The sequence below is a fragment of the Rana temporaria genome, chromosome 10, assembly GCF_905171775.1.
Source record: "Rana temporaria chromosome 10, aRanTem1.1, whole genome shotgun sequence".
Lineage (NCBI taxonomy): Eukaryota > Metazoa > Chordata > Amphibia > Anura > Ranidae > Rana > Rana temporaria.
In genome coordinates, this window is record NC_053498.1 from 78,131,799 (window position 1) to 78,146,260 (window position 14,462).

Sequence of the window (14,462 nt, forward strand, 5' to 3'; positions counted from 1 at the left end):
AGTTGCTCCAGAGCTTAGTAAATAAGGTAAAGCTTCACTTTGCAAAGAGTACACAATCACGTGCAAGAAAGATAAAAAAAAAAATGCATTTTGCTTGCACACAAGATGGAAGATGGAAGTCTGCAGAGCTTCCACTCATTTACCAAGCTGCATTTGTAGAGTGCAACCGCACTTTGCAAAGCGCACAGTCTTTTTGCTTTTAGTAAATCAACCCCTATTGTATGTGCTGATTAGTCAGTTTGGAGCCTACACATTGATCTTTTTCTCCAATCCAGACAGCTAAATGGAGAGGTGGAGAGCAAGGTAAGGTGAGTGTTTACAGCTGGGTAAGGAGGAGCAATAAGTGGCCTTTTAACTTTGTCCTTCATGGGCAAAGGAAAGGGCCGCCTAAAGTGTTCACCTCAAACATGCAATTATGTGCAGCAATTCCTATTTCAATCGTTTTACTTTCACATGATTGAACGTTTGACATAAAAACAGGTCTGTTTCAGTTGACCTTACCTTTTTACTTTAGTAACTAACTCTGATGTAAAGCTAACCTGAGATCATGATGCAAATCCACTCAGAGTCAGGGCATACTGTAACTGCATGCAATATATGCGTAGATTTATTGCATGAGAGGTACTGGGTTAGCGCATACAGCAAGCGAGCATATCACCTGTGCAAATCATGCAGCTATTAGCAGAAAGCATGCAATCATAACACATTTAAAGGGCATAACAGGGAACTATGTACAGCTGTAACACATTGCCTATCAGCAGGGGCGGACTGACCATTTGGGCACTCGGACACTGCCCGAGGGCCCCATGCCACTAGGGGGCCCCATTAGGGGTTGCCAGGTTCAGTAAAACCAGGGACAGTATGTAAAAATCTGTGTTTTTTTTACATTTGTCCCTGATATGTCTGATACTGACATGCTTTTGATGTGAAAATCCTGAGATTTTAGCTGCCTCTGCACTGCCTCCTGGCGTGGTGGCCATCTGTAAGCCCGGGGGCCCCATAATCTTCTATTGCCCTGGGGCCCCATGAGTTGTCAGTCCGCCCCTGCTTATCAGCAATGTTAGGTTGTTAGGCGCATGCTTGACAGTGATAAGCAACTGTAAAATATTTATTTAACTTTTTTCTAAAATCTTTATTATTTTGTTTATACCATTTACACAGTTATATTAGACTAATAATGTTCTATATATTTTGCAGTTTGCAAAGTTATATATTTTCTCTCCACTGCACTCTGGGCATGCTTATGAAAACTTTAAAGATAGCTAATACGTTTGATTAAAAAAAAATAGAATTTCAAACAATTTTCAGCCGATTGTAACTGTACACCTGTTCCTAAAAAAATATTTGTCCATCACTTTTATAGTGACTGATGTATTTTTCGGACCTTTAATTTGCAAACTTTGTGATTATACCTAATCTACTTTAATCCTAACCACTGTCTCCTCTATGGACAAGATACAACTTTAGTTTGGTTGAGAGAAATTACAAATATTCCAGTGAGTTGGAGAACTTCATGAAGTGTTTATACTTCACTTTCCATCATGTGTTATGGCTCTGGCAAGAATCTGGAGAAAGTATAATCAGGGCTGTACTATAAAGGCAGTTTAAGTAGGACCATCCCTCAATTCTCACAAAGATATTTAATATGCATTAGATGAATTTCTACAAGTAGCTTTTAGGTATCATCTTGTAAAATCTGCCTAGTGTGTGTCAGTAAAAAAATAGGGTGTGAAGGTAATAGTGATAATAAAGCCTAATACCTGGGGTATTAACTTTTCCAAATTTCTATGTCACTTAGTAAGCCTGTTAAAACCTTTAAATGTGCAAAATCTGAATGATTGGCTACATGTATATTCATGTAGCCAAATCATTTGAATGTGAAATTTGAGAAAGACTGAAAGCAATGATATCAGTAAAATTATATTATATTATATCTTCAGTTAGGCCCCTTTTACACTGGAAATTTTTTCTGGCGTTTTTCAGGCGCTTTGGCGTTAAAAAAAAGCCTGTAAAGCGCCTGAAAGCGCATTCAGAGCCCTTTCACACTGCCAGCACCCGAAAACGCTGGTAAAGCGCTGCTAAGACCCCTTTCACAATGGGGCGTTTTTCAGGCGCTTTGGTGTTAAAAAAGCTCCCTCAATGGGAAGGGGGCGCTAGGAGCGGTGTATTCAATGCTCCTAAAGAACTGCAAAGAAGCTGCTTGCAGGACTTTTTTTGACGCCCTGCCAGCACAGCGCCTTAGTGTGAAAGCACTTAGGCTTCCACATTGGGATTGCAGATGCAGCTTCTTTCAGGCGTTTTACAGGCGCTTTTTTTAACGCTAAGACCCCTTTCACACTGGGGCATTTTTCAGGCGCTTTAGTGTAAAAGCACTCGGGGTTTCACATTGGGATTGCAGATGCAGCTTCTTTCAGGCGCTTTACAGGCGCTTTGTTAAACGCTAAAGCACCTGAAAAATACCCCAGTCTGAAAGGGGTCTTATGGTATTTCAATATACAGTGTAGAGTTTACTGGGGGGATTTACTAAAACCTGTGTGTAAAATCAGGTGCAGCTGTGCATAGAAACCAATCAGCTTCCAGATTGTTTTGGTAAAGCTTAATTGAACAAGCTGAAGTTAGACGCTGATTGGTTACCATGCACAGCTGCACCCCTATTTGTGTGCTCCAGGTTTAATAAATCCCACCCACTGTGGGTTATTTACGAAAGGCAAATCCACTGTGCACTACAAGTGCAAACTACAAGTACAAAGTGCATTTGGAAGTGCAGTCGCTGTAAATCTGAGGGGTAGATCTGAAAGGAGGGGAAGCTCTGCTGATTTTATCATCCAATCATGTGCAAGTTAAAATGCTGTTTTTTATTTTCCTTGCATTCCCCCTCAGATTTACAGCAACTGCACTTCCAAGTGCACTTTCAGTGCAATTTTAAGTGCACTTTGCACTTGTAGTGCAAAGTGGATTTGCCTTTTGTAAATAACCCCCATTGTGTCTATTCATATTCTCTTGCTGGGAATTGTTTTAAAACATATGGTATGTGCACTACTAACTATATGCAGTGTACCTTTAGTAGTGGATGTCATATACAGTATATGAAAGTAGCATCTAGCTCTACGTCATGCTTGCTAAAAGTACAAAATGACACCAGAAACATGGCACATGGGTTTTATACCTTTGGCCCCATAGAGACTGTTCATGCTTGCAGAAGGGCTGTCAGCTAATGAAGAGGGCTGATAGGATTGTCGTCCCCCAGCTGCAGGGTATAAAGCAAGGTAAGTATGTGCATTAAAAATAATAATCATACAAATAATAATCTTTACTATACATCACATAAACATGTGACCTACCTAAGAGTAAATGTCTTCAGAAATAGAGAAATTTGTGTAAATAAAATGCGTATTATTTAAATTCTCTCCTATTCCCTACCAGGTATTCTTAAAACAATTGAGCAATAGGTTTATAGCCATTCTTCTCTGACCTTTTTCATTAATTTGGTGTTTTTGTCCACAGAACTTCTATGTATGGCTATTTAGGTAAATTTAGAGACTATAGAACACAAAAATCCAAGGGAATCAACAGTTTTTAAGATGTTCCAACCATCACACCTGTTCCCCACAAGAATTCCACTTGTTCAGTTTTCTAATGTTTAATTGGACAAGTGATCCCCTTAACCCATCCTCAGGCGTATCTAGTGAAAATGGCGGCTATGGCAAGCACTGAAACTGTGCCCCTGTCGAAACATTTGAAACCCATCTTTCAGATAACCTTAACAAAAAAAACAGCTAACAAAATTAGTGATAATTATCATCCCTTGTGATGCCTTGGGTAGTGACATATCCTCTTTATGGAGAAATCTGGAGTTTATTAGACCCCTGATACCTCCTCTGCCCTCCAAGGCCAGGTAAATGCAGAACCAATACTGGAAGTGGTGAAATCGTCATCACTTAAGGCCTCAGTTTTCACAGAGGAGAGGGAGAAACTGATGTTCCTCCTTCTCCTTTGTGCGCTGCCAATCCGACCAGATGGAATGGGAGAGCCTGGAAGAACAGGGGAGGGCTGTGGCTGAACGCAGCAGGGATAGCGCTGCCATTGTCCATTAGCAAAGCTGCTGAAAAGGAGAACCTGCCTATGCTCGGGAGGAGGGAAGAAGAGACCCTCAGACCCTGGTAAGTGCCTTGCTGCCCATCCACTCAACAGCACCCCCTTCATATGGCGCTCATGGCACTTGCCATGGCTGCCATACCCTAGATACGCCACTGCCCGTTCCCATGCTTTTTGTATAAGATTTCAACCCCATTAAATCCTTTTTATATTATTTTTTTAACAATTATGTATACTGAATAAAAGTGCACAGCACAGTCCTCTTATGACATATGCTTCCACTAGTTTTTTAATATGTAATCTTAAATGTATTCTAATGATCACTTCCTCCACTGCAGGGTTATTAAGTGTCAATATTTTGCTTAAAGGAGTTGTAAAGGAAAACATTTGTTTGCCTAAAATTAATGTCTGCAAGGTAGACAGACAGAATAGTGTAATGATTCTGTTAAAAAACGAGTAAATACCTATTAAATTCCTTCATCTATATCACCTCCGGCATTCTAGTTTCTGTTCTCTCATTCACTTCCTGGTTTGCATCGCTCGTTCATGTAAGAACTACATTTCCCAGTATGCATTGTGGCACGCCCGGTAATTTACACATCCTTGAAGTCTCTAACACGTAGAGAGTGTCCTGCCGCACAGATGTAGTTCCCAGGAGGGGGCGAGCACGTCACTGACCACCGCAGTAAAGCCTCCCATCACGGTGGTCAGTAAAATCAGACAAGCAGGAAGTGAACAGAACAGAGAAAAAATAGAGCAACTTCTGAGCAAAAACAAACAATGAGGAAGTGAAAAGAGGAATGTCTGCAGGTAAAGGATGCTTATTATAAAAAAGTTTTTTTCCTTTACAACCCCTTTAAGTATAGGAATAGGAAAGCCAAAACTTGAATGTATGCATCATAGTTTATGCTCAATATACATTTTGATTAATCCTTTGCATTTATGTTCAGTTTTTTTCTCCACCTCCCTCCCATCTTTCTAACTGGCTCTCTTAAAATTGATATATATATATTTGTATAATCTTGCCACAGCTATCAGGAATTAAAGTATAATGCCCCGTAGACACGATCGGAATTTCCGATGGAAAAAGTCAGATGGACTTTTTCCATCGGATTTTCCGATCGTGTGTAGCCCCATCTGAGTTTTTTCATCAGAAATTCTGATGAATTCCATCGGAGCTTAGATATAGAACATGTTCTATTTTTTCCAATGGAATTCCGTTGGAATTCTCGTTCTATGTACTTAGTATAGTACTACCAAGGCCTCATACACACGATCGGTTTCCTCGGCAGAATCCATCAAGAAACTTGGTGGGAGATTTTTTTTTGCAGCGGAAACCGGTCGTGTGTACATTTTTCAGCGAGGAAACTGTCGAGGAACTCGACGAGCCAAAAAGAGAGCATGTTCTCTTTTTCCTCGACGGGAATGGAGAAAATTGGTTCGTCGAGTTCCTCGACAAGCCTAACAAGGACTCGACGAGGAAAACGATGTGTTTCGCCCGCCGAGTTCCTCGGTCATGTGTACGAGGCCTTAGAAGAAGAAGAAGAAAAACAAAGTAGTCTAAACAATGCTAATTGTTACCTTTCGCATTAAAGAGAGAGCTGAACCTTCCGTATGCTTCATTTGGTGGTGTCCAGTTAGTTGAATGATCCTTCATCATGTATCTGTTCTCCACTAAAACACAAGAATAAACATGTTCAAGCGAAAGAACCACAGTTATGACAAAAAGGCTATCCATTTAATTACATTCTAACAGAATCTAGAATGTTATTGTTTTTTTGTCATGTGTCTTCTGCGGTCATGTTCATGTTTATATATTATCCTTTAATAATGCTAGAAAAACATATCATTATACGCCAAAGATAAAGTTTCAAAATAAAACATTGCTAATCGGAATTAAATATTTATTAATGGATAATTTGTACCTATTACTTAACATGTCAGGTCTGCTTGTCTGTGAGGCCCCACCCCCAAAATAAAGTACAGTAGTTTAAAGTTTAGAAAAAAAGAAAATACTGCTATTTCTTGTGAAAGCTGAGTACTTCCCATCCAGCTAAAATACACTCCTGCACAGTGCTGGCACACAATCTCATGGGATTGGAGAATTTAGCATTAGCAGGAGGCAGCAGTGAGACACCAACAGTGCCTAGAGCAGGATGTCTCATACAGTTTGAGACCCCTGGCCTAGAGGAAGTGGCCAAAAGCTGTGATCCAAGGTCTTATTTTCTTCTAATATTTTGGGACTTTTTTTTAGCTTTTAGTTATTGTATTATAATGGTGGGGGAGGGGAGGAGGGGGTAATCCAAGCAGGCCTTGAGTTTTCATGAAATGTCCATTTTAAAATGCCAAATGTTCCAACCCAAATCCAAGCACCCAGCCCAGACTACACTGCAGGAAAAGCTGAACTCCAGCCTTACCTTTAAGACCTGCATATTCACATAGGCTCCTCTTCTAAACTCATTTTTAAGACCATTCTTTAACACATGTTCAAAATTTACTGTAGCAAAATCTTTTTTTGTGTTTTCTTTTTTCACATAGCTGGGTATGCAACGGAAAATATCAAGGGTACATGTTGTATTTGCTCATCTTAAGTTTTATCTCTGTTCCACAAAATCTAAAGATATGGTACATATGCAGAGTACCATTAATGGTACACGCTAGAAATATGGTATGGAATTCATAGTTCCAGCTAAGTGTGTATACACTTCACATCTAGTTACGACTACCATTTATTATATACTGTACTTATTGGCGTATAACGCTCACTTTTTTTACCCTGAAAATAGAGGGTAAACTGTGCCTGCGTGTTATACGCAGGGGGCTTTGGAAAGTTTTTTCCCTGAAACTTCCCTTAGTTAGGGTGTTTGCTATACGCCTGTGCGTGTTATACAAAGATAAATACGGTAAGTGCTGGATCTATTATCTACATTATCACTTATGTATTTGTTTCTTCTTTTTAAATATATAAAAATTTTACGTGCAAGTCCTCAAAGAAAGACCAAGTTTGGCAATTTTTTTGATGACATTTAGGAGATTATAATGTTTTATATATATGTGATCTCCTAACTAACACTGATACCCAAGACATTGATGTCCTACTGATGTGTTTTTGTACCATTACTCGTTGAGGACTATGCGATGTCCGCTAGGTACCCACGATCGGCAGTTACAGAGCCACACACAGAGATCCATGTCCTTGTACATAGGGACACTGATCAGTCACCTCCCCCAGTCAGTCCCCTCCTCCCACAGTTAGAATCACTCCCTAGTTGATCACCCCCTAGTGTTAACTCCTTCCCTGCCAGTCACATTTATACAGTAATCAGTGCATATTTATAGCACTGTTTGCTGTCTAAATGTGAATGGTCCCAAAATAGTGTCAAAAGTGTCCGAACTGTCCGCCGTAATATCGCAGTCCTGACAAAAATTGCAGATAACCGCCATTACTAGTAAAAAAAAATCTCATAAATCTAACCCTCTATTTTGTAGGCACTATAACTTTTGCGCAAACCAATCAATATACGCTTATATTGTTTTTTTTTTTTCAAAATTGTCAGTATTTTTTTGTTTATAGCGCAAAAAATTAAATCCGCAGAGATGATTAAATACCACAAAAAAATCTGTATTTGTGGGGAAAAAGGGACGTCAATTTTGTTTGGGAGCAACGTCGCTTGACCGCCCAATTGTAATTCAAAGCTTGACAGTGCTGAACGCAGAAACTTGGCTTTGGCAGGAAGGGGGTGAAAATGCCCGGTATTGAAGTGGTTAAAGAACGATTTATAATTGGTATGAAAATACACCTGACTAACACACATTATTGTATCAACATGCATTCTACGTTATATAGCTTTGGCACAAGCCATTACACGCATATTCATTTAAATGCTTGAATATATTTGCATTAAAAACTTGCAGTTTTGCAGTTTTTCAAAATGCCCTTCTGTACAGCTATAAATTGTTTTGCTGAAATGCCATTAAGCAATGTCACAGGACATAGGCTTTACAATGACAAAATAACTGCAGAAAGCAAAACAAATTAGTTGTTCCCTAACTTCGAACTCTACCCAGTCATTCCTTTCTTAAATATGTGGTCTGAATTAGTCAGTCAGTTATAATCCAAAACTTGTTAACATACTTGTTAGTGTTCAAACATCTCTGATAGGAATTCCAAATTTTACAGTTGTCACTAGAACAAAAAAGGAGGCAAAATCTTTCATCTGGACTTTTTCAATGCAACTGTCTTCCTTCATTTTGGAGGGATTTCCTAACCCTTCTCATTGCATATCCAGTAGGGATGAAATTGGGTTTGGTCAAAATCCATGTTAACCACTTGGCCTGACCAGGCCATTTTTGGCGATGCGGCCCTGGGCTGCTTTAACTGACAATTGTGCGGTCCTGAGATGTTATACCCAAACAAAGTGTATTTTCTTTTCCCCCAACAAATAGAGCTCTCTCTTGGTGGTATTTGATCACCTCTGCGGTTTAATTTTTTTGCTCTATAAACAAAATAAGCAACAATTTAAAAAAAAAAACACAATATTTTGTACTTTTTGCTATAATAAATATCCCCCAAAAAAATTTAAATAAATTATTTCTTCATCAGTTTAGGCCGATATGTATTCTTCTACATGCTTTTGGTAGGGTAAAAAAAACAAAAAAAACGCAATAAGCACATATTGATTTGGTTTGCGCAAAAGTTATAATATCTACAAAATAGGGGATAGATTTATGGCATTTTTATTCTTTTTTTACTAGTAATGGCAGTGACCTGTGATTTTTATTGGGACTGAAACATTGCGGTGGACAAATTGGACACTTTTGACACTTTTTTTGGACCATTGACATTTATACAGGGATGAGTGCTATAAATAGCCACTGATTACTGTATAAATGTCACTGGCAGGGAAGGGGTTAACACCAGGGGCGATCAAGGGGTTAAATGTGTTCTCCACATGTGTTCTAACTGTGGGGGGAGTGTGGCTGACTAGAGGAGGAGAGAGATCGTTGTTCCTGGTAGGAACACACGTTCTCTCTCCTCTCCCCTGACAGAACTGGGATTTGTGTGTTGACACACACAGATCCCGGGTTTTTGCTCTTTCAGGAGCGATCGCGGGAGTTCGGTGGCCATCGCGCCCTCTGGGCACGTGCATCGGCTCCGGGGACACGCTGCAGGCGTCTTAAAGAGCCGACGTACAGCTACGACTGCTTGGCGGCTGCGGCGGCTGGTCAGGAAGGGGTTAATGCGTGTGACATCATTGACCTAATATGGCCACATGGCATTTATTATCAAATATTTGTTTTTTTGTTTTCCCCATTAACAATACAGGTTCACTGGCATGTATGAAATCCATATAGTGGTGTAAATATGCTGTTTATTAATTGTTAAAGAATGACGTTCCTGGAAGAAATGCAAAATTACAGAATTGTGACTGGAAATATATTAACAATGGGAAAATAATATTGCTCCCAGTAATGTAAGAGAATCATGTTTTTGTTGTTATTCTGAATTATTCTGTTACACGTTTATTACTCTTAGTGTACTGCTAACAAAGAAAAAGTCTAGTGGTTGCATTATTACAATTCTGTCTTTTTATGTGAATACTAATTTGGAAATTACTGAATAATGTATATCATAACATTTCCAATGGAAGGTTTATAAAATGTAATTATATAATGTTACTAAATGTTTCACCAAGCTCATAACTAATGTGATGACAAAGCAACAGCCTGTAAGGCTACTATTTTTTTCCACTGGACTTCTTATTTTATAAAAATGTATTATTTTAGCCATAATTCACTATATTTTATAGGGGAGAGTAAATGATTTTTTCAAGTACTAACATATGAGTGTTAAAACCACACACAAGCTTTGTGAATCCTCCAGGCTGGGTTCACACTATTGTGTCTTTTGGTCAGTTTCAGGTCAATTTCTGCACAAAATGTGGACTGAAGTCGTACCTGAAACGGTGAATGGAGATGCACTGGACTCCTGCTGTGAGCCGCTGGGATCTCCAGTGTGAACCCAGCCTCAGGCTTTACTAGGGCCTAAAGTGGATGTAAACCCTTACATATAACCAGTGAAGTGAACAGCCGCAGATGACACACAACGATAAAACAAATCCTCCTACATAAGTTTTACTTATATATCAGCAGAGCTGTATTCTGAATAGATCAGCTCAGTGCTTATCTCCCTCTAAGCACCCACCCCAACGCCAATTTTTAGCTTGTGTTATCTCATGTGACGGAGAACATGTCAGAAGTGACTCATGTTGATAACAGAGGAACGAAGCACCAGAAAGAAACAACACTTAAGCCTCGTACACACAACCGAGTTTCTCGGCAAAAAACAGCAAGAAACTTGCTGGGAGGAAACCGGTCGTGTGTACATTTTGGTAGAGGAAACTGTCGAGAAACATCGACGAGCCAAAAAGAGAGCATGTTCTCTATTTCCTTGAGGGGAATGGAGAAAATTGGCTTGTCGAGTTCCTCGACAGCCTATCAAGGAACTCGACGAGGAAAACAATGTGTTTCGCCCGTCGAGTTCCTCGGTCGTGTGTACGAGGCTTTAGAGCTTTGGAGAGAGACAAGTAAACACTACAGATATATGTGCTTAGTTCAAATTTCATTAATGGGGTTTACAACCACTTTAAAGTGGTTGTAAACCCTTGTTTACAACTTAATGTTACAGGTAAGCCTATATTAAGGTTTACCTGTAGCTAACAAGGATATCTCCTAAACCTGCACGGTTTAAGAGATATCCCTGTATTTGCATGTGCTGACGTCATGCGGAACATGCGCACTTAAGCCAACTGAAGCAACGGCACTATGTTCTGTACTGTGCCATTATCGCGTGCATGCTTGTGAGTGACATCATCGTCGATCCGGGCCAATCACAGCGTCGGAGCCACGAGACCCGGAACTCACTCCGGGACACCATTTCCCGCACGATTCTCTCATCATTGATTAGAAAATCGTTTGTGTTTTTTAAAAAAATCCAACATGTCCGATTTCTCAGATTTGATTGCCGCACGAAAATCAGTTGTTGCTGCAGCCCACTAACGGTGCAAAATGTGTATGAAAATTCTTTGATACGATTTTCGAAAAAGAAAATGTATTCGAAATTCGAACAATGTATGGCCGGCTTTAATATGGGAAAAAGGTGTCTCCACTGATGCTTTATAACCAATCCTTGTTTCCCTAATAACCCAAAATGTTCAAAATCCAATTGTCATTGGGACAGAAAGTGAGGTGAAATCTTCTGAACAGGGGCACAGACAGCAAAACAAATGTTACAGGGGTGATAATCCTTCTCTATGTTATCCAAAAAGCTTAAAAATGTATTTTGTTTGCTGAAGCTACACTTAAAAAATGTACCTGTTCCAACTACAAACAGATTAAACTTAAGAACAAGCCTACAGTCCCTGGCCCGGATTCAGAAAGGAGATATCTCTGGATACGCCGTTGTATCTCTGAGTGCGGTTGTCGTATCTATGCGACTGATTCATAGAATCAGTTACGCATAGATTTCCCTAAGATCCGACCGGTGTAAGTGTCTTACACCGTCGTATCTTAGGCTGCATATTTACGATGGCCGCTAGGTGGCGCTTCCGTATAGTTACGCGATTAATATGCTAATTAGGTAGATACAACGATTCAGAAACGGACGTCTGGCGCATTTTTTTACGTCGTTTACGTTAGGCTTTGTCCGGCGTAAAGTTACCCCTGCTATATGAGGCGTAGCTAATGTTAAGTATGGACGTCGTTACCGCGTCGAGTTTTGAAAATTTTACGTCGTTTGCGTAAGTCGTTCGCGAATAGGGCTGTACGTAAGTTACGTTCACGTCTAAAGCAATCACGACTTGCGGCGTAATTTTGAGCATGCGCACTGGGATCTTTTCACGAACGGCGCATGCGCCATTCGTAAAATACGTCAGATATGTGGGGTCACAGTGAATTCACATAAAACACGCCCACATCATCCCCATTTGAATTAGGCGGGCTTACACCGACACACATACGTTACGTCGCCGTAACTAAGGGCGCAAGTTGTTTCTGCATACGGAACTTGAGCCCTAAGTTACGGCGGTGTACCGTATCTGAGATACGTTACGCCGCGCCGACAGATACTGCAATGTATCTGAATCCGGCCCAGTGTCTTGTTTGTAACCCGGGGACCGCCTGTATTTCTTTAGGCAAGAAATGCACTTGTTTTCACGTATTTTACAAATGACAATAATCATTTGTGTTTAGACGTGTTATTAACAGCTTTGACAAATAACATAACAGCGAACACTCCTTCAGGACTGTCTCGGAGAATTTCTCTCTTGTGATGATGCTTTTTAGCGACAGACCTCTGACCTGGATTTCTACTTAGTCATTTCTCTTTGCAAGAGTTGTAGACATCTTGCCATCTTATTTTTTTTAAAAAACAGAGAGGCAAGCTCTAATGACACTTTTTATCTTGCAAGATCAGAGGTATAACTGAAAATCATTGGCCCCCATAGCAAAATTATGATATCCATCCTCTCGTTGCCTACTTCCTATAGAGAACGTGTTGGTGTACCAACATGTACAATATATATTATAAATTGTTGGGGATATATAAATACCTGTAGTAAATAAATAAAATAATTGCCATTGATTGCAGACAGTATAATACCAGATTGATGTTGGATTACAGGAAACCTGTCAGTTCAGTCAGAGAACTGGAACATATAGAAAGGGAGCTGATACAAGGTTTGATATCAGTAAGTGATGTGACAATTCCTGGTTGTGTAATGAAGACAGACAAAGAAGCACCATCTGCACTAAGCGCAGTAATTTAATTAAAGCTGAAAAGCACTTTATACATTTTTATTGTCAGTTTTGCCAGCTGCTAGTTTACATGAATGGAGAAGGTCATAGGTGTGCGCAGCCTATTGCATTAGGGTGTGCACCCCAAAGCCAAAACACACACTACTGATCACTCACAGTGTTCATTCAGAAAGGGAAGGGGCCAGTAAATTACATGTTTACTGGCCCCTTCCCCACTCCTAAAACATCCCAGCAGCAACAGCCGATAGAAGAGGAGGGAAGCTGGCAGCGCTGCGAGGGGGGGGGGGGGGAGGGAGCCAGGGCAGTAGGGGGAATCTGTGCTGCACAGGGTGTACACCCTGTGCGCACGCCTATGGAGAAGGTACAGGGGTGCCATTAGTAATGCAGGCATATGTCTCAGGTGGACTATGAGCAATTGGGATTCACCAACAGTAGAGGGAAATACCTTTGTAACAGGAATGCAGTCTCCTGCTTTCACTCAACTTAGCAGTAGATGTTTTGCATGCTTTTGTAAAATCTCTAGTTCTCTGTAGAATGTAACATAGTATTTATATTTCTACTAAGAGTACTAAGCCAGTATACCTATTTAATAAGATTTCAGCTTTTTAACCACTTTTAACAGATTTACTGCTACAGGGCAACAGCTGTGCGCAGGATCATTTATATATACGTGATTCTGCACCTCCATCTGTAGGGGGCGCTTCTGCTGTGATAATTCGCAGCAGAAGCTGATCTGCCTTCCTAACCCTATTGTATTTAATTGTATTGTTGTTGTATTGTCTCCCTTTATATTGTAAAGCGCTGTGCAAACTGTTGGCACTGTATAAATCATGTATAATAATCTCTGGCACCTGCAGATCATTAGTAAAACACAAGAGAACTGAGATATGCCTATGTTAACAAAATGTAATTCAGTTCTGAGAAAGGGGAAGGGATGATCCTATGTCTCTGCAAAGCAAAAACTAGAATCAATCTCTTCCCCTAGTGAAAGCAGCACACCGTGTACACCAAAACCCTTTAATCACCCTAGATGTTTAACCCCTTCCGAGTCAGTGTCATTAGTACAGTGACAGTGCATATTTTTTTAACACCGATCACTGTATTAGTGTCACTGGTTCCCACAAAGTGTGAAAAGTGTCAGAGCCGTCTTAACTGGTCCGACACAAGTCGGTCCGACTTTTAAAAAAGTTCCTGCACTACTTTGGTCCGACTTTGATCCTACTTCAGACTATTGAATATCATTGAAGTCGGATCAAAGTAGGATCCTTGTCCTAACCATCCAACTTGTGGCATCCGACATCAGTCCTACATTTATCCTACATTGATCCTACATCCATCCGACTTGAATGAACAGGATACTACTTTGATCCGACTTTGTGACAGTCTGACTTGTTCTTTGACCAATCAAAACAATCCCAGTGTGAGATAAATTCCTTTTACTGCTGCTGTAATCACATGTCGGATGTCAAAAGTCGGATGGTTAGGACAAGGATCCTACTTTGATCCGACTTCATTGATATTCAATGGGCTGAAGTAGGACCAAAGTCGGACCA

General features: G+C 40.2%; 1 protein-coding gene across 4 annotated transcripts in view; it reads right to left on the reverse strand.

Moving 5' to 3' along the window:
• Positions 1 to 14,462, reverse strand: part of TRIM29 (tripartite motif containing 29) — a 70,819-nt gene that overhangs the window by 11,279 nt on the left and 45,078 nt on the right. For all 4 annotated transcript variants that reach the window (XM_040325533.1, XM_040325531.1, XM_040325532.1 and 1 more), the window contains exons 5-6: positions 5,677 to 5,769; positions 3,167 to 3,247 (exon numbers count right to left, since the gene is read on the reverse strand). In XM_040325533.1, the coding sequence (XP_040181467.1) occupies positions 3,167 to 3,247; positions 5,677 to 5,769 (174 nt within the window). The remainder of the gene's footprint in view (positions 1 to 3,166; positions 3,248 to 5,676; positions 5,770 to 14,462) is intronic.